This window comes from Sceloporus occidentalis, unplaced genomic scaffold (assembly GCF_023333645.1).
Source record: "Sceloporus occidentalis isolate IW3139 unplaced genomic scaffold, rSceOcc1.0.p SCAF_75, whole genome shotgun sequence".
NCBI lineage: Eukaryota > Metazoa > Chordata > Lepidosauria > Squamata > Phrynosomatidae > Sceloporus > Sceloporus occidentalis.
Window position 1 is genome coordinate 3,264,146 of NW_028317055.1, and position 22,979 is coordinate 3,287,124.

The window sequence follows — 22,979 nt, forward strand, 5'->3', positions numbered from 1 at the left end:
AACTAATCGTATTGTAAGTTATTTTCAACAGCTGTGCATAATATGACCAGTTATCAAGATTTAACTCTGGGAATTTACAGGAACATATTTAAGACTATAAGGGCATTCTACAAGGGCCCCCAATAGCTAGCCTTGTTGCCCCCTAAGTTAGGATTGAGATGGAGGCATAAGGCGTATAAATAGGGTGAAATAGGTAAGATGGCCCTTTAAATATATGATCCAAGATAGAGAGAACATTGTTGTTTTCCACTAAAGATCACTGACTGATTTTGCCCTGGAGAGCTATGGCCAGATAGGAATGTACAGTGTGTCATACTAGAAATTAAAGATAAAAGATTATTGATGGATTCTACCCTTGAGAGTCTTACAAAGAGAGGTTTTATTTTTCAGTATTAAGAACTGTTTTTGTGTCATATAGGATTATGTGAACATAGGACAATAAAGAAAAGAAATCCCTGAACCTTACCTTAACCAATTGAGTCCTATGACATTTAAAGGCAGCAAAACCTTATAGGAAGAAACTGTTGTTTTTTTAATCTTGTTACAAGACACATTGCTGAACTGTCCAATAATTCTATTTGCCACTGTGTGTTTGTAATATACAATTTTTGGTTTGTGTTTAACATATTTGTGTTTTATAATTACCAGAAAGATAGAGAAAGGCAGATAGAGATGTAGATAGATAGAGACAGAGCTGGTGCAAGGATTTTTGCCACCCTAGGCAAAACATGATTTTGCAGCCCCTGGCTCCACCCCACAGGTCCCTCCCCCTTTACCACACCCACTTACACCCCACAGTGACTGCGAGCCGCGCTTCTAATGAATGAACGCGGCCTATAAGTGGCGCCGGGCCTGGATAGAGAGAGATACACAGAACTGGATGAGAAAATAGGAGGATAAACATTTTAATCATCCAGGTTGTGCACTTTTACTGCAGGTTGTACTGCATTTTTTAAAATTACAACAATGTAATTTTTGGGCTACAGAAATAAATGACTTTTCTAAAGAGGATCATTTAACTAATGGTGAACATATTTACAATTTTTAAGATAGTTTTGGCATTTGTTACTATATAGTCATTTCTGTTGATGGGTATGTGTTTTTGGAAATGCTCCCTTCATGATAAACATTAACACTGAAGGGGGGTATAATAAGTTATGTTATTCTATGGAACCTCACAATCTGACTTCTGTAGATACCATATTACAGCACAGTTTCTATTGGGGAAATCACTCCCAACAAAAACTTGCTAATAAATCTTTTCCACTGAAAAAAGTGATTAATATATCAGTGGGCGATAAAACAAGGAACAACATTTTTGTTGCCAATTGCGCAGAGGAAGGCAGTAAGGGATGATGACATTTTGGAACATGGGCCTTTCTCTGTACTTCATTTTTAAATACCTAAATTTCATCTGGTCAATAAAAGTTTGTGGTTCATAATACACTATATGGACAGAAGTATTGGGACACCTGACCGTTACAGGGACTTTTATGAAATTGGTTTTGAAATACATAGACATTAATATGTTGTTTGGCCCCCTGTGCCGCTACAACAGCTTCCACTCTTCTAGGAAGGCTCTCCACAGGATTTTGGAGTGTTTCTGTGGGAATTTTTACCCTTTCATCCAGGAAAGCATTTGAGTCAGCACTGATCATGGACAAGAAGGTATGGCTCTCAATCTCTATTCCAGTTCATCCCAAAGGTGTTCGATGGGGTTGAGGTCAGGGCTCTGAGCGGGTCAGTCAAGTTATTTTACACCTATCTAACTATGTGTTGCTGGAATAGAAAAGGGCCTTCCCCAAACTGTTGCTGTGACATTATCAGCATATATCTGCACCCCCCTGGCCATCAGTTGGACAAAGAAAGTGTATCTCAGAAAATACACCTCCTTTTAGAAGACAAAGCTAATTTGAATATTTAGTGTTCTTTTGATGTACACCATTTAATAGTATTTAGGGAATTCAACCCGTTCCAAGAAGCCAAGAATAATGCAGAAGGATTCATGGAGAAAGATGTGCAGAAATGCTTCTGTTTTTCTGCAAGTCCATCTGCAATATTCTGGCGTCTGGGAGTACTTCTCCAGAAGGGAGGAGCCACGGCGGGACCAGGTGGATAAACTTTCCCCCATTACTCCCTTTTGAGGAGGTTAACTGGAAGGCTAGGTGCACAACCGACACGAGGAACAGCAGATAAAGAAAGAAGTCAGAAGAACAAGAAGAGGCAAGAGAAGAAGCGGAGCTGCATGAAAGAAGATGGGGACACGGAAGCGGTTGGTGGAAAAGGTAGGGTGACATTGAGAAAGTATGCATCAGGGAGGCAGGAGAAACAACCACATTTTTGGGAGACTTGGGACCTCTAAGATAACACAGAAGAAAAAAACTTACTGTTCACCATCCTGAATATCTAAACTCTGGTTATAGGCTATTCTATGACTGAAGATTATGAGCCTATGATCAGGACAACACGGTATTTGCATGGTATAAAATGTAGCACAGTGAATGCTATATTTGAGCATTGTTTTAAAAATCCCAATTATGATTCTACTCCTTTTGTTCTTTAATTACTGCAAAAGTGGGATTTGTCATGAAAAATCTCAAGGGATCTAACTACAAAGCCATCTCCAAAATTAAACTAAACAGGCAATGGCAGCAAACACTCAGCTCTGGAAACAGACAGCAATGATTGATCTGAGGTTGCTGAATGAATATTACCAACTATTAATGAGCACAAAAAAATCCTTCAATTTAATCACTTAAATTAATTCTGATTAATATTAATGTCAATCCTCAAAGAGGAACAGCGTGAAGGGACATAAAAGTAAACAGAAAAATCAGTGTCAGGATTTGCAAACCAAGCAAACGATACCATGTGATTCATTTTCATAGCTAAGGATAATTAAATGAGAAAAATCAAATGAACCTCCACCACTGATCAGGGCCACAAAACAATATGGTCCCTTAACAACTGTTTGATCTGCTCAGATGTTAATGGAATCTATAAATAAAGCTAACGCAACCATGCAAGTCACTGTTATTGGGTGGGATGTGATCTTATCATTTAGAGAAAACTCCAGGACATTGCAGATGGTTTGACTATTCTTGAAACTAACTAGCTAGAAGCAAATAGATATTTAAAATCTAAAGCTGGGCTCTAAAAAATATACCGTATTTGCTCGATTATAAGACGAGGTTTTTTTCAGAGCAAATGCTCTGAAAAATACCCCTCGTCTTCTAATCGGGGTCGTCTTCTAATCAGACCTCAAATAGAGTCTGATTAGGAGACTAAGATCCAGATCCCCCGCACCGCTGCAGGGGACCTGAATCCTCCTGTCTCACCCCCCCCCCATCATACACACTTACCGGTGCTTCCTGCTGTATTGCCGGGGCAGCGGGTTGACGTCTACGCGATCCGCGTAGACAACGTCCGCTGCAGCCGGAAGGAGGTGTGGCTAGCAGCGGGGGTTGTCTGCGTCCGTCGCGTAGACCTTCCCCGACTGTCAGAGATCTCTGATCTCTGACAGCCGGGGAAAGTATACGCGACGGACGCATACAAACCCCCGCTGCCAACTCCACCTCCTTCCGGCTGCAGCAGAAGGCGACGTCAACCCGCTGCCCCGGCTGGAAGCACCGGTAAGAGAGGGCTGAGAGGGGAGAGAGGGGAGAGATGAGAGAGGAGAGGGGAGGGGAGGGGGGGGAGAGAGTGTGTGTGTGTGTGTTAGTTAAATGGGGGCATAGGGCATTTCTGGAGTGGCGTTAAGGGGGCATTTAATAGAGCACTCTGCCTCCTGAAATGCCTTATACCTCCCTATATGCCACTCTGCCCCATAATATGCCTTTTAACCCCCTAAATGCCAGAGTGGCATATAGGGGTATAAGGCATTTCTGGAGGCAGAGTGCTCTATACAATGCCTTTTAACTCCCTTAATGCCACTCTGCCTCCTGAAATGCCTTATACCTCCCTATATGCCACTCTGCCCCATAATATGCATTTTAACCCCCTAAATGCCAGAATGGGATATAGGGGTATAAGGCATTTCTGGAGGCAGAGTGGCATATAGGGGGTCAAAAGGCATACCATGGGGCACAGTGGCATATAGAGGGTTAAAAGGCATATCATGGGCCACAGTGCCATATTGGTGTGGCAAGCCTGGGGGCAGATGTGCGTAACTGGGGGACAGGCTGGAAAATACAAGAAATAAAAACAAAAAAAATATTTTTCTCAATCATAGCTTTTATTAAAAAAAATAGTTTACATGTATTAACATTTACTGGTAAAACTTTTTTCCTTTAGGGTCGTCTTATATTCAGGCTTTTTCTTTTTTCCTAAGTTAATATTCAGATTTTGGGGGGTCGTCTTATAATCAGGGTCGTCTTATAATCGAGCAAATACGGTAAATCCTTTGGAACACTAGCCTTCACTAAAGGTAAAAAGTAACAGTTAATGCTACTTTACCCAATATATTACTTAACAGATTCTGATAAAGCGCATACACCTTCTCATTAGTATATCGCTTTAACCTGAAACACCATATTAATCCTTTTATCATCATAATGACAAATGATCAGAATTTTTTCATCTGATAAGAATGATAAACTCCCTCTAGCTCACAAAAGGATTATCTCTTCTGAACAGGCATTACAAATTTCATAATCTAGCAAATCACTACTAAGCCCGGATATACAATTTACTATTGAATCTACATTCATTGATCTTTTTTTTTCAGTATGCAAAGATTTTTAACTAGTTTACCCAATCCATATGTATTAACAACAGGCTACACATTTTTAACTAAACCAACACTGTTTTAGCTTATAATTTCCTTCAATATACTTTTTTTAGAATTTGTCAAATGAAGTTATACCGTTAACTATATAATAACTCATTATAATGTATCAATAATGTTGTAATACAGCAGACATTTAAATGCTTCTTATGGTGTATAGTTCACTCGCTAACACTGCACATAGCCTGGGGAAAGCATAATAGTTAAGACACATAAAATAATACTTACAGGGTACGGATCTTGGGCATATGGTTGAAACTGGTAAGTGGGATGCGCGTGATATTATTGTTGTTGAGAGTACTGAAATATAAGAGGAAAGAAGAAGCATTATTCATACACTCGTTTTATCCAACATGCAATATTTATGTGAACAAGGAATGACTGATTCATACAAGCTAATATAATTGTTCCTTCACGGGCATGCATCTTGGCAAATCTATCAAGAACAATTTGTGAATTGTCATGGGAGATACCTTTATAGAAACGCATCTGACTGTCACACATAAACTGACGCACATTATTACTTGGCTTCTGCTCAGTAACCAGTAGTGAAGTGCATGGTTTGTATCGACACAAAAATTGGCCAAGGCACAGAATGCTCTGTAAGCATTTATGGAACAAGTTGTACACATCAAGAGAAGAATGAAGCAAAGGCATAAGCCTACTCTGCAGAGGGACCATTTTTAAACTTTAAAAAAGTAGCCACGGATATGAATAGGGTTATTGTATATTGTATAATACTTCATTAGCACAAACAATAAGGAGTTGAAGATTAAGTAGAGAGCGTAAGTGTCAAGATCACACTTTAATTGTAAAATTAAAGCAGTACATATAATTTAAACTCACTCTTGTGGGGAACAAATACTAAATGATTTCTACTGATAACTATTAAAATAACCTATAGATCCAATTGACTGTACACAAACACTATGCCTCTATATGCTCTATTAGGCTGTCTATGGATGCGTTCTGCACTGCGTCATACCCTACCTTATATATATATATATATATATTGTGTGTTCAATCAAGTATACTCAAATGACCCACATTTTAGGTGTCCCCAACTGTATTCTCTTAGATAACATCCATCAACAGAAGACTATTTAGTGCCAACAGATTCACTGAAAATAATTTGTACATTGGTATGGCAGTGCTCTGTATAAACATTTATTCGATCTGTACTGTTTGTGACATCCCTATAGGATTTGTTTTTATACTCTATTGCTTTATTTTATTAGTTTTTAGTTTGTTAGCATTTGGCTCATCATAGTGATGTCATAACTAGGGCCAGCCCAAACAATCAAAAACAAAGTCCTCTTGATCAGTTCATTTTCTTCATATTCTGTTAGCGCAACTCTTAACTCATTCTATCTATGAGACAAGGTCCTTTCAAAATAGCGTTTTAAACCTGCTTTAAAAATTAACCTGATGTTCTAGTTGTGTACTATACTATTATAATTTGTTCCAATACAAATCATACATATTTGCATATATTGACACTAGTTACAGTGTAAGATACTGGTTAGCGGTTATTATGTACAGATGTGGTACGCATTAGCATGGTCAACTAATATTTACCAGCACTTTTAACGGTATTCTACATGCAGAACATTTTCGGAATAGTGTATACATTTTTTGGCAAAGATAAAGACGGTTTATAAGTCCACATTTATATTATCCTCCCTTAGTCGCAGTCCTTTACACTTATCCCCGTGTATCTTTATCAGATTTTAGTTATGCAATATATCGCTTAATACTTTATGATTTTAGACACGAGAATCCACAGGAAATTAAACTCAAGCATAAAAAGGGCAGAGGAAAGATTTTGTCATCAAAAAGACATTAGATATAGATTGCGGAACTCCTCGAGGAATTTGTTACCATAGAAATGCTCAATTTGAAAGAAAAATAAGTTATTCAAAAACAGTTCCACTGCTTTGATTTTTTTATGGTTTCTGTCATCAACTTTTACACCAAGATTCATCAAAGCTGGCTTTAACATTCGACTATACACACATATACTTCTGCACCCCAACACATATATGTGTGTATACATTTACTAATGTAGTTCCGTCATACACACATGATATTATGGGATGTAGTAATGTTTGCGCTATAGATAGAACTAGTGAAGTAATGTATATGATGTTCTTCTAAATTGCTATAATGTATGTTATGTTTATATTTCTCTTCTAAGGAAGTTAGGACGAATACAGCTACAGCTTACCAATGTACATGCACGATATACTCAATTCCAGCGATGGCTTGAGTGAGAATTCCACATGTCCAACGAGACCCCTGTGTGCATGGACTTACAAAGTACTGGAATATATAGTCTTATTTGGTGGGGCTAAATAGACTTTGATAAAGTTTATATATATATATAGTATATATTGTATGTATATAGTAGAATATAGAAACAAATATGTAGGTCATAGAATGTCCGTGTTTAATTATATAAAGATAATTATGGACAAACACTCCGGAAAGCGCTAATATGCAACCTTTTTGCACTCTTTTGCAGTGGTGATACGCTTCATTCTGTGTCTGTTTAGTGAAGCCTTACCCAGTAGCGTACCTAGCGGGGGGGCGCGGTCCGCGCACCTGGCACCCCTCCAGAGACGGACAGTAATGTCCGCCGCTGGAGGAGCAGACTCGCAAGGGAGCGGTATCGGAGGTCTTTAACAGACCTCCGGCTCCCTTGAGTGATTTTTAGCCGGGTTCAACCCTTGAACCCGGCTTAAAATCACTCAAGGGAGCCAGAGGTCTGTTAAAGACCTCCGATATCGCTCCCTTGCGATCCGCGCGGCAACAGCTGCTGTGCGCCGGGATTTGTTGTCAATCTGAAGAAGAGGAGCGAAGAGGAGGAAAAGAAGCTGTAAGGAGAAAAGAGGAAAGGTAGGAAAGCATTCAGTGAGTGAGAGTGGATTGGTATATGTGTGGATTGGTATATGTGGATTGGTATGTGTGGATTAGTATGTGTGGATTGGTATGTGTGGATTAGTATATGTGTGGATTAGTATATGTGTGGATTGGTATGTGTGGATTGGTATATGTGTGGATTGGTGTATGTGTAGATTGGTGTATGTGTGGATTGGTATATGTATGGATTAGTATATGTGTGGATTGGTATGTGTGTGGATTGGTATGTGTGTGGATTGGTATATGTGTGGATTGGTATATGTGCGGATTGGTAAGTGTGTGAGAGTGATGGGTGTTATGCTGTACCATTTCCAATGTATTTTTCATTATATAATTATGCTCTAGTACATCATAACTCCCATCACTCTATACTGTTCCATACAGTGGCAGAGCTGGGAGACAGAGGCCTTGCACCCCCACCGCAGGACTCCTGAAAGGTAAGTGAACTTCAAAGGGGGAGAGAGTAGATAGTTAGGAGGGGGTAGATAGGGAGAAGAGAGTGAGACGGGGGGATAGGGGGTAGATAGGGAGAAGGGAGTGAGAAGGGGTAGGTAGGACAAAAGGGAGTGAGAAGGGGTAGATAGGGCAATCATACTCCTATCATGCCAAGTCTGCGAGTACATCCTGGAATCTGGGTATGCCTGGGCATGATAGGAATGTGATTGCTGTTAACAATCATATATATATATATATATATATTAATATTGTTATTTAATAGTTTTGTCCTATTTTGGTGTGTTACTTACTTTAAATTATGGTGTGGGGGGGGTCATATTCGGTTTCGGCCAGGTAAATGCTACATTTTCGGTTTCAGTCCAGAATTTGTTTCGGTGCATCCCTACTACTAATGAAGTTTATAGTGATAGGAGTTATGCTGCACTATTGTCAATGTCTGGCTCAATGTATAGTGATAGGGATTACGCTGTACCACCGTCAATGTGTGCCTCAGTATATAGTGATAGGTGTTATGTTGTACCACCGTCATTGTCTGCCTCAGTACACATACAGGATCCGCCCCAGGTGCCAAATACTCTACTACAGGGCCTTACCGCTATTCTTCTATGGGTGTCCTTTGGGATGTAGAGTTAGGAACCTAGCCGTGGCGCTACTCACCTCAAATACACACAGCAGGAGTATTCACTATGCCATCTTGTTCATTACTATTTTCTTCTATAAACCGCTGTATTACATACGTAGTTGTTTTTACTAAAACACGAGTCGAAGAGGTAGCCGGACTTACATTAGCAGCATATTCACCCAGGGAAACTACTACCAAGTAATTGAATCGTGTGTGAGAAACAGCAATGTAACACCTCCTGATAAAACAGGAATAGGTCAATGTAAGGTAAAGAATGAATATTTGAAGCAAGAGAATGTTCGCATAGGTTAATCTAGAAACTCTTCCGCTGTGAACATTTCCAAGGCTTTTTGTTTCTTAAATCAGCCTTTGTATTAGCCTGTAAAGACACTCAATTACACCAGACTACCAGCTTGGAAAATTTGACAAAGAATTGCTTACTAGCAGTATTATTATTATAAATTAGACATGATAATGTTTTTTCTTTTCCATTTTAAATTAGGCGTTCATATTTTATTTTATTATTTATTTTATATTATCTATCTATATGTAACTTTTTTTTTTAAATGATTTGATTAGGCTATGAGCTATAGCTGTTTGACTAATCAAATTATTTAAAAAAAGAAAAGCTAAGATCATTTGTATATTGTTAAATATTAATGCTACAGTTAATTTTTTATATTTTTAAATATTAATGTTATTGTTAATTTTCTATTTTTTGCTCATTTTAACAGTGCAATGGAAACAAAATATAATACTAAGAGTATATGTTAAGGGACCTTTAATACACTACCATGCTTACATTCTTTAATTTACTACTGTTTCTTCTGTAAGCTTACTAGTAATGGGAATTACACTACACTACATATACCCAGTTGTAGATAGGAGCTCTTCGAATGTACGACTTAAAATGAAAAAAAAAAATAATCACAGTAGTGGTAGTTACATATGAATGACACAACATACTATTGTAAAGAATGTAACTAGAATTTACAATGAAGAGCAACCTTAAGATAAATGATTCTCCTCAGAAAATGCAACTTAATCATTTTTACGGTTCTAGGCTAAGCGTATGGAAAATCTGAGCAGGTGAAGACAGCTGTCTCTTTGGAGAACCATTAACATTATGAAGACATATAGCATCGTTTAGGTTTAATGGCGTATTTGAGAATCTGCATAACATTTCTCAAGGATAAAGGACCTATTAGATGATATCAGTGAATGTGTCAAATGAGAACATTACCTTACCTTGTAGACAATGGTTTTCCTCTACAAGAATCTTGTCTTCTGATAAGCCCTAATAAACTGTTTTCCAATAACTATTGCCCATTGTAGAGAACATTCAATATATTAATTCTAGTTTTGTGAGTAATATCCTAATTGTAACATTTTACAAATTGTTAAAAGGAAAATCTCCTCCTACATTGTACTTATGGTGCTAATGTGGTAGCCCTACCTCCATTCCACCTTTCAAATGCGTTCAATAAAAATAGACTTTGGTTGCTCATAACAATGTCCAACACTTAAGAACAGTAATGTTAAGATTGTTATATTTTAGGTTAAGAATGAACATTCTACAAAAATGTACACAAGATGTAAAAATACAAATTAAAAAATAACATTCTGATAAAATTATAAACAAAATTGTATTCTAGCATTCGGTGTTTTAGCTAATACGGCAGTCCACATATCAAAATAAATTTGGAAAATACGCAAAGCTACAATAGTTATTTAAAAGATTATTTTATCAGGTTGGTCATTGTATTCAGTCGAAAAATGTGCAGCTACCTGTTGATACATTAATCCGGGTCTCTGAATTGTCTTGCTTATTATATTTTTCACATTTGTAAATGATTCCTAAATAATAGTATTAAAAAATGTATGTTCTAAGGTTTCCACCTTAGAATATAAACTATATAAGAATTAAAATTATTTTATTGGTAAATTTTATCAAATTAATAGATTTAATTTGCCACAGTCAAGGCGTGGCTTATCAAATGCTTATTGTTTGCAACCTCTAAACATTTCCAAACAGGTCGAAAAGATTAGAATTTCCAATAAAATATAATTTACCGCTAATATTTAAACCGTAGTCCTACGAAACATTACATTTCATTAATTCTAGTATGAAAAAAAATCAAAATATTGCTAAAATATAAGGCTGAACTAAAATAAGCATAGGTTTCATTGAAATTGTTAAGTTCTTATTGATGGTATCTTACTCACCACAAAGTGTATCCCATTTCGAATACTTACTATTTCGTTGTGATCACTACATCTTTTTATCTTGGTGAAATAGCAGTTATTTTACGTACCACGATTTCACTGGATAAGTCCACTTTGCGTCACAGGGTACTAAATATTTAAATGCTGATTGCGCATGACAGTATTGCTGCTGCATTATGACAATTTCTCGCAAACTGCCTCCCTTCCTGGATTTTATGCACTGAATTCCAAATTAGGAAATATTAATTTTCCATATGACTAAGAATAATAAATTTTGACATAATTTATGGTATGCGGACCTATCAGCATTTTGCCAATTTTTTCCTTTTCATATATTCCCCATAGCTGCCATTGGCAATATAGTTTAAAGAGATAACCTCATATTGGTTGCGACACTTTGTCACTTTAAACTCAGTTAACTTATTCACAGTCTGGCTAAAAATAAAAGGCATGTTAGTTCAAATTCCCATGTTATGTCTGGGCAAAGCAGTTGACTAAGGACTTGTAAATCCTATAGGCTACTGTTGTAAGTAGATATATTACTTATGCTGTTAACTGCAAACTTAAAGTCCGTAAAAGTACTAGAGTCGCTTCTGAGAATTGACATTTGGTGTCAATGTTATAATGGAAATAAATAAATAGTTGACTAACCACTATGGCGTGACAGCACGTTCTCAATAACCTAGCCTTAATGTGTCACATGACAAAAAGAAGACTTTTTTAAGGCAATCATTTAATAGAAGTTAGGTCTCTGCAATGCGGAAAACAAAAACCAATAGGGTAAATTATATTATCCTCTGTTATACAATTGGTATGCACCAAGTCCATTCCTGTGGAACATTTAGTCACCAACATATGAGCCCAGTCTGAATAGACCCACTTACCCTTATCTGGAATAAAATCTCCTATCAACAGAATAAGAAGGCTAAAATAATCTGTCCTTTGGAAGCCCTTTACTTTTAATGCCATGAACATTTCATCGTATTTCACTGTAGTTCATATGTATTTTCTTTGTTCTTTGATGGTCCAAAAATGGACCCTTTGTGTTTTTTCACTGCCGTTATCTGGACTTTACAGTACTGACTTCATCATATTACAAATTGTTAATAAAACACACTAAAACGACATCACATCAAGATCGCATCAAGATTTGACTTTTTAAAAAAGATAAAAAGGCTAAACAAAATATAACATTTCTCCATATTTTGACTGCAGTATTTTTATTTCTAACAGTGAGGTTGAAAAGACTAACACTCACTAAATTACCTCATTTTTTTCATTGGATTAAAATATCAAGTTCTACAGGTTCTAGAATATGCTGTAATGTACAAAATTATTATAATCAATGGAAATTCCAACAGTAGAGAGATATTAGCAGAACTATGGGGGACATTCTATAATCAAACTCAATTCTTAATAAAAAAATGGACATAGCTGTAGTAGCTCAAGAGAAAAGGGACTCTTTAGTCGAAATGGATACATTTTATTGGACACACAGAAAACACCTAACATTAATAAAGACGAAGGTCTCTTAGATTTGGGGGGGGGGGGGGTTAGGTAATACCGTACATATTTAAAGCCAGTTGAATATGAATGCTTTTTAAATGGTGCTTCTATTTTATTTGTCGGTTGGTGGTGTCAAGCATTTATGCTTGACTATAGAGAAAGATTTAATATTGTCATTGACTTACTTTGTATAAAGATCTTTCAATTTAAAGATTTCATTCACACTCAATTTAAAGATTTCATTCACGCTCACTGGTAAAGCTTTTGTATTTGTATTGGTAGTATATTGTATACTTTTTTAGAATTCATGCACTCTTCCCATTTCAAATGTTAGACCAAAAGAAATTTCACAATGCAATGTTTGTTTTGTGACATTTATATTCCTATTTTTAAAATTGCAAGCAGGCATTTGACTTCAGACAGTCATTGTATGTCTGTGGTTATAATTTGTTGGCTTCTTTTTAACGGTATCAATTAAGCATTATGGGTTTTACAGCACAACTTAACAATGAATAGTGAAAGATAAACAAACCCATGATATGTTTGGGAGAAGAATGAGTCAAAAGGAATTCTGAGAATTATTTAGTGCAAAATTCTGATCTGTGGTCAACCAGTTAACTCATGATTTAAAAAATCTGAAAAATGTGGTCAGAGAAATACATTTAAAAGTAAAATTTAGTTTTATAGGAATTCCCGTGTACCATTTATTTGACTCTACCATTTTAGAGCTCTGTCAAAGATGACGAAATCTTGGTCATTTAGTGTAATTTAGCCAAAAAAAGGAAACTATTAAAAGTGTGAGTGGTTCATAAATATTCCAAAAATAAGAATAAAAACATATTAATGTCTGAAATTTCAATGACTATCTGAACCACAATGATTTGATTTTATGAAAATGAATGGAAACATCAAATTGATCGCTGTAGTTATTTCTACTGGCACACACCAATGCTTTATTTAATGTTCAGAGAGAAAAAGAATGCATTGGTTATTTTGTTGACCTAAGTCATATTTTACAGTATAGCTTAATTTTTACTTGGGCGAGGGCTCCTCTTGCTCTTCCATTTTGTTTTCAACAGAAAAAATAGTATATGTACTACAATATTTTTGAAGGCTGTTTGTCTCCTCCCAAAGTTATGAGAAGTAAATATTTTTAAAAATATTTTAAAGGTAATTTTTACTCGAAACAATAAGGTTCTGCTTTTGAAATCTTGTTAATGGAATTTCAGTCCAATAAATAATAAATTATTGTATTTCGCAATACTATCTGATTATAGGTTTATAGATTCATTCAAACTATGCAGCATAAAATATTACATTATTCTGATGACAGGAAGATAATTATTGTCATCTTGACCAACGTATATAAGTAAATTAGAGGTTTTTTTCAGTTCTAATTTTACTGTACTCCACTACTGCCGAAGTCTAAGCAAAAATAATGGTATATTTATTTAGCCAATTCATGCATGTAAATAGAGTCTATTTTAATTAATAAAACATTTAACATGTTAACATTGCAAATAATAAAAAAAAGTAACATTTATATACAAGATATGCTTTTGGGAGTCCATATTTGCATGATTCATTTTTATTGAACAAATATATTTTGGTTTTGGTATAATATATATATATAATGTGGGTGTGCGTGTGTGTGTGCTTGTGTACGCCAACTGTATGGCGGGGAAAAAGTGCCGCAATGCGACATCTATGTCCGCAATAAGAACATTACATTGACTCACTGTCTGTGTACGTGCGCGGTTTGTAAAGTAGGCCACCACGCCTTTTTCTTCTTTTAATCTGATGTTAAGATTTTTAACCTGCACTGCTAGAAATGCCTATATTAATTTATATCTTTTTAATAACTTACATTGAGATAAGTAGCTCCTTGAATATTAGAAATTAACAATTTGTGGAGAATCGTAACTACAAAAAGAAATCAACCCAAAACCGTCAAAAGGTAGTGGCACCATTGAATAAAACTCAATCTCTCATTTAGTCATCTGTAAAATGCCCAAGAGAATCAAAAGCAGTTCTAAAATGTCTCAAGGTATATCTATGATAACAAGCCAAAACAAGTAACTGTTTCACACAGATTTAAATTTATCACAATTGAATAATTTTGTAGTCTATATTAAAGACACCAAACCATCTTTGCACCAGTTTAATCATGATAATCTATTTTATCTGAAGAGAAGCTGTTTACACTTAGGCAACACTGGGACAAAGAAAATATGGAAAAAGTTGAGGTGGGACAGAGGAGATGCCAAAAGGAACGAGGAACCTGGACGTAGAAGGTTGCCTACATGGGGACATGATGACAGATATGGATGTTGAGTTACAGGATGGAAATTGATGGAAATTATCTGTGTATAACTTCAACTAGTAAGGCTCTGTAACCCGGTAGATTAAAAGGAGTACAGAACAAATTCCCTCAATGACACTAAAGGAACCAAAAGTGTCATTGGCCATAATCTGTGGTTTGCCTCACGATAAATACATGGAAGGTATGATGGTGGAGACAGAAGACGGCCAGACCAGACCATATTTTCTTCTGGCACTGTACTGAGGTGGGGCTAGTTATTATTACACCTTTCTATGTTGGAGGCTTTTTTAAAAATTTCATGTAGCTATGTTTTAAGTATATAATTGCTTGTCCTCTGCAACAGGAAATGTTTAATTCATTGTAAGACAAGCTCCTTTGTAATCATCACAATGAATAAAGCCATGTAACTCAATCGTGCTGGCGATAAATAAGACAATCCTCCAATTGACTACAAGGACAAAAAATAAAGTTATACTGGTCCAGATTCATTAACTGACAAAAAAAGCATTACCAGTGTTTAACTCTTTTTTCAATTGCAATCTATGGGATCATTTCTGTTTAATTACTTGTTATAGATTTAATGCGCGCATTGGACCAAGCATTAAGGAAGCTGGGCATAATATTGATACTTGTTAGGGCGAAGGAAGCAGATCCCTGGGGAACTTTGGGAAGTAAGAGAAAATAAATGATATGTAAAAAAAAATTGTAACAGATCATATATCATAAATCTTGCACAAGAACTCACTTTATTTACTTTGTTTTACTATAGCACCCATATGTTTTCAAATCATTTTAACAAAAGGAGAAATGAAGAAGGACTGGTATTAAGAGAATAGGAATAGATAATACTGGGGTTGTAAGCTCAAAAAATAGAAACATCAAACTTGTTTTATCATAGTTTTAAATGATTATAACCTAACTTCGCAATTGCTGTTCTTCATAACTTTTAGTAATAATAATATAAAATTTACTTAGCATACAGTTTTTTTTAATGTGGTTAGGAATTCAACAACTCAATAAATACCATTACCTTAATTAATGTATCTGGCCCAATATTTTATTGGATATTTTTTTCCCATTGCAGTTTATGGTAAGATTGTGATTCAATACCAGCCACTGGAGACCTAAGAGGCCTACTTTATTACATGCAGTAAATGTGTATTTGTTTCTCATTATGGATGATTTTAGTACATTTTTAAAATAAAGAACATTCTTATCATAAGACATCAACTAAATCATGTGTGCGTGTGAAAAGGAAAACTTCTTTCAGAAGACCTTTAGACCATCACTAGTCAAGGTATCAATTTTTATGTACATATGGATCTTAACTAAAATTCCAAGTGCTCCAGTTGGAAAAGCACAAGATACTTGGACATCATTAAATCTGTACAAATTCAACAGTAGGGACCCAGGGAAAGTATTATTAAATTTATGTAGATGCTAATGGGCAGTATTCATGTAAAATATCTACTGAATCGAGTTCACTTATTTCTTTCACTAGTTCACGCCGAGGTGCTGTCAACACCTACCAAAAGTAGCAACAAAGGAGAAGTCCATATTTTAATTTATTTTAGGGACATTTAGTGCAGCAGGATTACTTGCACACTCATAATCTAGACATAGTGCCAAACTTTGATTGTTTATGTACTTTGTCCCCTAGACCATGATGCGTTAACACTACATCACTGCCAGTTCATTGTAAAAACATATGGAAATAATTTAAATAGAGTGGTCACATCTGTGTGAGTGCATATGGCCAAAGCACAATACGTCGTATGTTTGTACCTCAGAGGTGCTCTGGATAACGCAATGTGGTCCACAAGATAAATACATGTACAAGAAACCAGCAACACAAATAGACAGTTAATACTTTGTATTATGTCTAAGTGTCTAAATCAGAATATATATATATATATATATATAATGAATAAAAGCATAGCACACAGCATGAAGATGTCCCTTGCTGTTCAATGCTTTTTAAAAACTATAGACACTACACTATGATTACGCCCGGGGACTATTAGTTTAGAAGCCATGCCCCCTAGTGGAGATTTTTCTTGCATATCAGAAGCCCAAGGACAAGATCAACCTAGCTAATAAATCTTGGCGCTCGATATCTAGACCAGGCCAGGATCCTACCCGTCTACTTGGGGAGATCTGTATTAGTGGGGCCCTCAAACTGCAGAGTCCCCTGCAGTGTCAATAAATCTGGGCTGAAATGCATCATATTGAATCAGGATTTAGCATCGTGAGGGGTTCTGTAGTATGTGTGCCATCACACTTGCCTGTGGTGCAGACTCCCTTATTTGCATAAATAGCTAAAATTAGCATGTTATAAAATGTAGCTCATTTGGATAATCCTGCAAAGGTGTATACTAATATACAGATTTGCTAGCAAACTTTATTTTAATACAACATATCTATCAACTTCAAAAGCTACACATGGTGTAGTGTTCAAACATTTCAGATCAATACGCTTATTACCACATGCCTACACCAAAGATACAACTGTATTATTGGCTACATGCCTGTGTTTAAATCTCTAAGAATGGGGATTGATTTTTCCCTGCAAAGATGTGTTAAGCATTTATTTTCATTTGAGTTTTCCCCCCTTAGAAAAACAACCCAATCTCCCTAGTGTTCTCTGCATTTTTAATTAAAAGCAAAGTTGTGGTAGAACCTTCCTCTCAATTGCCTAATATTAGCAATTTGCTTCTGACAAATGGTCCACTCGGTCCTTAGCAGAACGCACATATATGACACGTTCATACAATACATATTTTAACACACAACACCACCTGCCACTGGAAGCAAGAACGACACAAAGATACTTTTTCTAATAGGTGCCATGACAGCATTAACTCTTTTGGTGCATTATGGATTTATCCATAGAAGACAGCTAAAGGATGTATTTCCCGATATTCTACTGCTAACAAATAATTTTCATTTAAAGAAAGATTTGTGATATAATTTAGATAATTTGTGATACAATAAGATATTCATAGCGGTTAAGGCCACAGGCTGATCTTTGATTATATGTTTCTAGTGCAAGATCTTTTTAAATACAGAATACGCTGCTGTTGTAAAAATCATGTTATGTTTTTGGACCTTTGTCAAATGATGTTAGAAGAACTTGATATTTTTCATTGTTCTATGGGAAAAAAGAAAGCAATCAACATTGCAATGTTTATTTGCGTAAACAGACATGCCATGGCACTGTGGCACATGCGTGGCATGGTGGCCTCTGTGTAACCTTTTTTTTCACATGTCCAATCAAAGGCCTTGCCAACTAAATATTACTGCTTGAGAGTTCGTAGCCTTTTTTTTCCACAGCACATGCTCACCACACTACAGAAAACTGAAATTCCCCCGAATTGCCATGAGAACAATTGTACTCTGATAGATCTCATTTTAGATCATAATAGGCTCTCTAAAGTTTCCCAGCATTAGATTTCACATTCATTTTGTGCGAAGTTACCAAGGGGGTGAGGTACATTTTACGCTCTAAATCATTGAAGATCATAAGAATATGCTCTTTACGATCATTTCACACCAGCGTGGAATTCATGCAACATTACAAGCAAAACACTGCTTTAGTGGCAATGTGCATAGAAATTAGGTAATTACATGTGCACACATAAATCTTTCTTGCCAGAACCCTTGTACAATGTAAATCACAGACAGGCACTTTGCTTTTGTTCGGCATCCTACAAAACAGGTATCCTACGAAATGTTAAGGTCATTTTTGGCAGAGAGTGTATTAATGCATGATATTTTGACCCTGTCATCTGAGTGCAATGTGTATTTTTCTTTTAATGGGGCATTTTCTATCGGTTGAATGTGATGATAACTCTATCACCGAGCCCATGAATAAGCCATTTTAAAAGGGCTCATTTATAGCATCAGAAAAAGAAATATTACATTGTGGTTTCATTACCAGTAACCCCCCTCTGTGGGAGGTGAGATAATTCACTTCTCTGGTTGTAACACTTTCAGCAGGGAAGAAGAACAAAACAAGAAAAAAGGAGATAAGGAATGAGGATGCTTTCTTTCATTCTTTCTTCCCTAGCACTGCAGCATGAAAGCGTGCACACACAAACATACATACACAGATAAGAAAAGAAATTACAAAGTCAACTCACAGAATTTCCAAGTCACGGAGGGCTCGAAAGACTCCATCTTCAATGCAGCTGATCTGGTTGTTGTCCAGTTGCCTGCAGAAAGGAAGGAAAAGTCAAAAGGATGGCTGGGTAACAAAGCTGCCTAAGGGAACCAGGGTCCAGGCTTTCTTGTCACTAAGGTGTCCCTCCACCCCCTTTTGCAGTCTTTTGCTCGTCACCCAGGAGGGGAGGCTTTGCTTGTAGACTGCTCTCTCGCTCTCTCTCTCTCTCTGTTCATTCTGACTGTCTGAGAGAGCTGCACGGTGTAGCACACTGAAGAAGCCTGCCAGGTCTCAGTAAATATTAATTGCACATTTTTTTAAAGGCAGAAGGGAGTAATTTCATTACATTAGGGCATCCAATCCATTACAAGCTTTTACCATCATGTCACTAAAACAATTTCATTAAGCTAAAGGCCTGTAAATCATGTGAGGTCACTCTTCTGCCCTCGGCGACCTCCCAGAATCCCTTTTTTTTTTTCTTCTCCCTTTTTACTGGAAGTTGCAGTCCTCTGTCCTGACACAGTAGTAAATTTCGAGGCTTTATATGCACAAGAGCTGCATGGGTGTCTGGGGAATAGACCAATACCAAATTAGACTCGACTAATCTAATTTTATAGTCTTTTATTATTCTAAGCACCAAATGTCTGTGGTGGTTCAGATCTTCTATGCATTGTTGTTAGTCCCATCTGGGAAGCCATTCTCCTGAAGTATTCTACAGCATAAGCAGCTGTCAGAAACCTTAGTATCCTAGCAAACGTAAAATACCAACAAATATTATTAAAATGTATAGGAATTATAAAACAAAATACTGCATAAATGTAAATTTCTCCTGGGCGCGTTATGATTTCATTACCGCATGTACACGTTACATGCTTTTTTTTTTTTTCCTGAAAGGCCCGTAAGCAGAGGTTATTGCTAGAAGAGCACTATTGCTAATGAATAAATTGAATCAGCTCCTAATGTAATCTATAGCCGTTTAACCCCTCAAGTGCTGGTGGTGAAATGAGTTGCAACTTCCATCCCCTCTGCGTCAACTGTCTTTATAGTACTATAAAAATCTATGGAGGATACATTAATTCTTACTCCTTTAGACTGTAAGTTTGTTACTAGAGTCTTATTTACCCTTTGTATCAGTTTACTTCATCCAGTTATATTGTTTTGTCACGCACCCTGTAATGTGTAACGCACTACTGATACTAAATATAAAAATAGCAATAACAATAATAATTTTATTTTAATACTTTAAAACTTGCTTGGCGATGTGTGTATTGTAGATTTTGCTGAATTTTAAACCCTTTAATTAATTAGCGTGAAACAAAAGCGTCCGGCTTGCCTGACATCAATACAGTAATTGATTGACTGATTCCTATGCAAAGTGAACAGCCAATTGCTTCGGCAGCAGTAGTTTGCTAGTAAGCTAATAAAATATCTTACAGAGACAGATCTTACAGAAAACCTTATTTTAATATGCTTTTTTAATATACAGTATATTTATATATATATATATCTATATATATATATATATATATATAGCTAAAGCAATGTGGTATGTCTAGTGATATGAACTTCAAGAGTTATTTTAAAATAATATTATTATAATAATAATTAACATTATTTATTGATCATAAAAAAAAATCAACATAAGAGATATGGACATTAAATGACAGCCTATAGTTATCCATTACTTCAATTAAGCATGGTGATGTAAATTAGTTTTTTTGGAATATCCATATGTATTTAACTTCAGTATTTTATTTTCATTGCAACACGCAAAAATGGATAGTATTGTATTCTTGACATCTATTAATTTTTAATTAAACAAACTGCCAAACTGATCTGAGTTCTACAGTACAGTTCAAATTTATATCACATATTCATTTGAACTTGTTAAGAATACGTGCTACTTGGCAGCTGAGTTCAATTTTGTAGGATAATCAGCTTGGCAACCAAATCCACTGTTGTAGGAAGTAATAACAACATTGTGCTGCACAATTTCTAATTGACAAAGTACAAGAGGAATGCTTATTTCAAAGAGGAGAAATATTAGAACCAGGAGGGTGGTAGATAAATGGAAGAGCTCCCCAGAAGAAATGATAGAGGTTAACACAGTGAGTGAATTTATACAGGCATGGGGTAGAAATATGGCTATTGTGAACTTATGAACAAAACCAAGGACTGATTTAGGTTTAAGTCTTAAAAGCAGGAAAAAATGTGCAGATTAGATGCACCAAAAATGGCTGCTGTTAAATTGTATGTTTCTGTGTTACCAACAACCTGTGCTTTTATTATGAAAACTATTTTGAAACTTATCAAGCCCTCAAACTAGAATTGAGCCACTTTGATTTGTTAAAAAGCCATCAACAAATTGTAAAAAGACGTTGTACAACATACAGAGAACCTACGACCAAGACTGTTGTTTGAACAGCTCCACTACGTGTGTTGAACGGTACCTTCCTACAAACAACCCCTTTGATATACCCTCGATAAATCAGGTGGGTCCAGGTACCATCTATACAGAACCTTCCTATTAATTTCCCAGTTAGCCACTCTTCGTTGGAAAAAGTAGCCCAAAGCTCTTTCTCCCAGTAAACTCAAAAAAGCTAGTATATGGGTGTGTTATGAATGAGCGCAAGTCATAACAGTTCAGCCCATAGTCTTTGAAAAGAACAATATGTCAGATTCTAGGTTGTACGCTTGCTATCAGTTCTAGTTCTGTCATACACTTTGAATGCATGTACTGTAAGCTGCGCTGTGCTATATAAAAAAGATAACAATAATAATTGCACATATGTTGCCTCTAAAGATACTTTGAAGGTCAAAGGACATTTTCCGGTGTACATCCTTACACTAAGGAGCAGAGTCTACGCTACATGATGGGCGTCTTGGTTTGATCAAAGAAGTGTCATTTATTATTATTATTTATTGTTTTATATAGCGCCATCAAATTCCGTAGCGCTGTACAATGGGTAGACAAGACATAACAAGTAGTATGTAACATAACAATTTGACTTACAGAGATAACAGGTGAGGAGGGCCCTGCTCAAGCGAGGTTACATTATGTCTATTAACCTTACTAAGCTACGTCTCTCCACGAAAACTTACTATTATTATTTATTGTTTTATATAGCACCATCATATTCCACAGCACTGTACAAAGGTAAACAGGACATAACAAGTAATACAGGTACCCTCAAGCGAACATACAATCTAGAAGACAAGCCAAGTATTACAAAAGGAATAAACCTAGAAAGGAATTGCAGTTTACAGCCGGCAGCCAAACTTTGATCTTTAACATTATATGAAGCATCTTTTGTACACAAGTATCTTGTGTCCACCTTTGATCAAAGCTCAGGGCAGTGATCAAATCTCACAAATGTCTATAATCAAACTACCAAAAGTGTTGGATCTTGATGTAACTTGAATGATCACCCTGTAATTTTGTTTTTTAGAGAAATTATCTTGCAATAAAATGTCAAAGTAATGTTATTGTAAGCATCCAAGCAGGGCCAAGAACGTAATATATCAGTTTTTGTCTTAGTCTGTCAATTCTAGTTTCGTCTTGGTTATCGAATGTATGTACTGTAAGAAGCGCTGTGTAAATTGTTGGCGCGATATAACAAAATATAATAATAATTATAATATTATAGCAACAATAACGTAGAGGGTGTTATGGGAGAGGATTTTCACTACTGACTCTTCTCCCATACATATATTTCTACATTTCCAAAAATAAGAATTAAAACTCAAAATGGCAGACATCACAGATAACGTAAAAGATATACTTTACTGTAACAAAAGGAGAAATATTCTGGGTATGGGGGGGGGTTGAAATCCAACTTTAACATTTTACTCATTAATTAATTCACATTTAAAATAGTAACTTGGTTATTTAGATCATATTTATACAAAATGCTTACTAGTGACCCATAATGGAAAGTGTTAATAAAGAAAGCTAAACCTTCACTCACTGTTGAAG

The 22,979-nt window shown here is 35.9% G+C and overlaps 1 protein-coding gene across 1 annotated transcript in view; it reads right to left on the reverse strand.

Annotated features, from left to right (window-relative positions):
• Nucleotides 1-22,979, reverse strand: part of LOC149285895 (slit homolog 3 protein-like) — a 300,871-nt gene that overhangs the window by 87,076 nt on the left and 190,816 nt on the right. The window contains exons 6-7 of the mRNA XM_089494777.1: nucleotides 18,984-19,055; nucleotides 5,015-5,086 (exon numbers count right to left, since the gene is read on the reverse strand). Of these exons, the coding sequence (XP_089350903.1) occupies nucleotides 5,015-5,086; nucleotides 18,984-19,055 (144 nt within the window). The remainder of the gene's footprint in view (nucleotides 1-5,014; nucleotides 5,087-18,983; nucleotides 19,056-22,979) is intronic.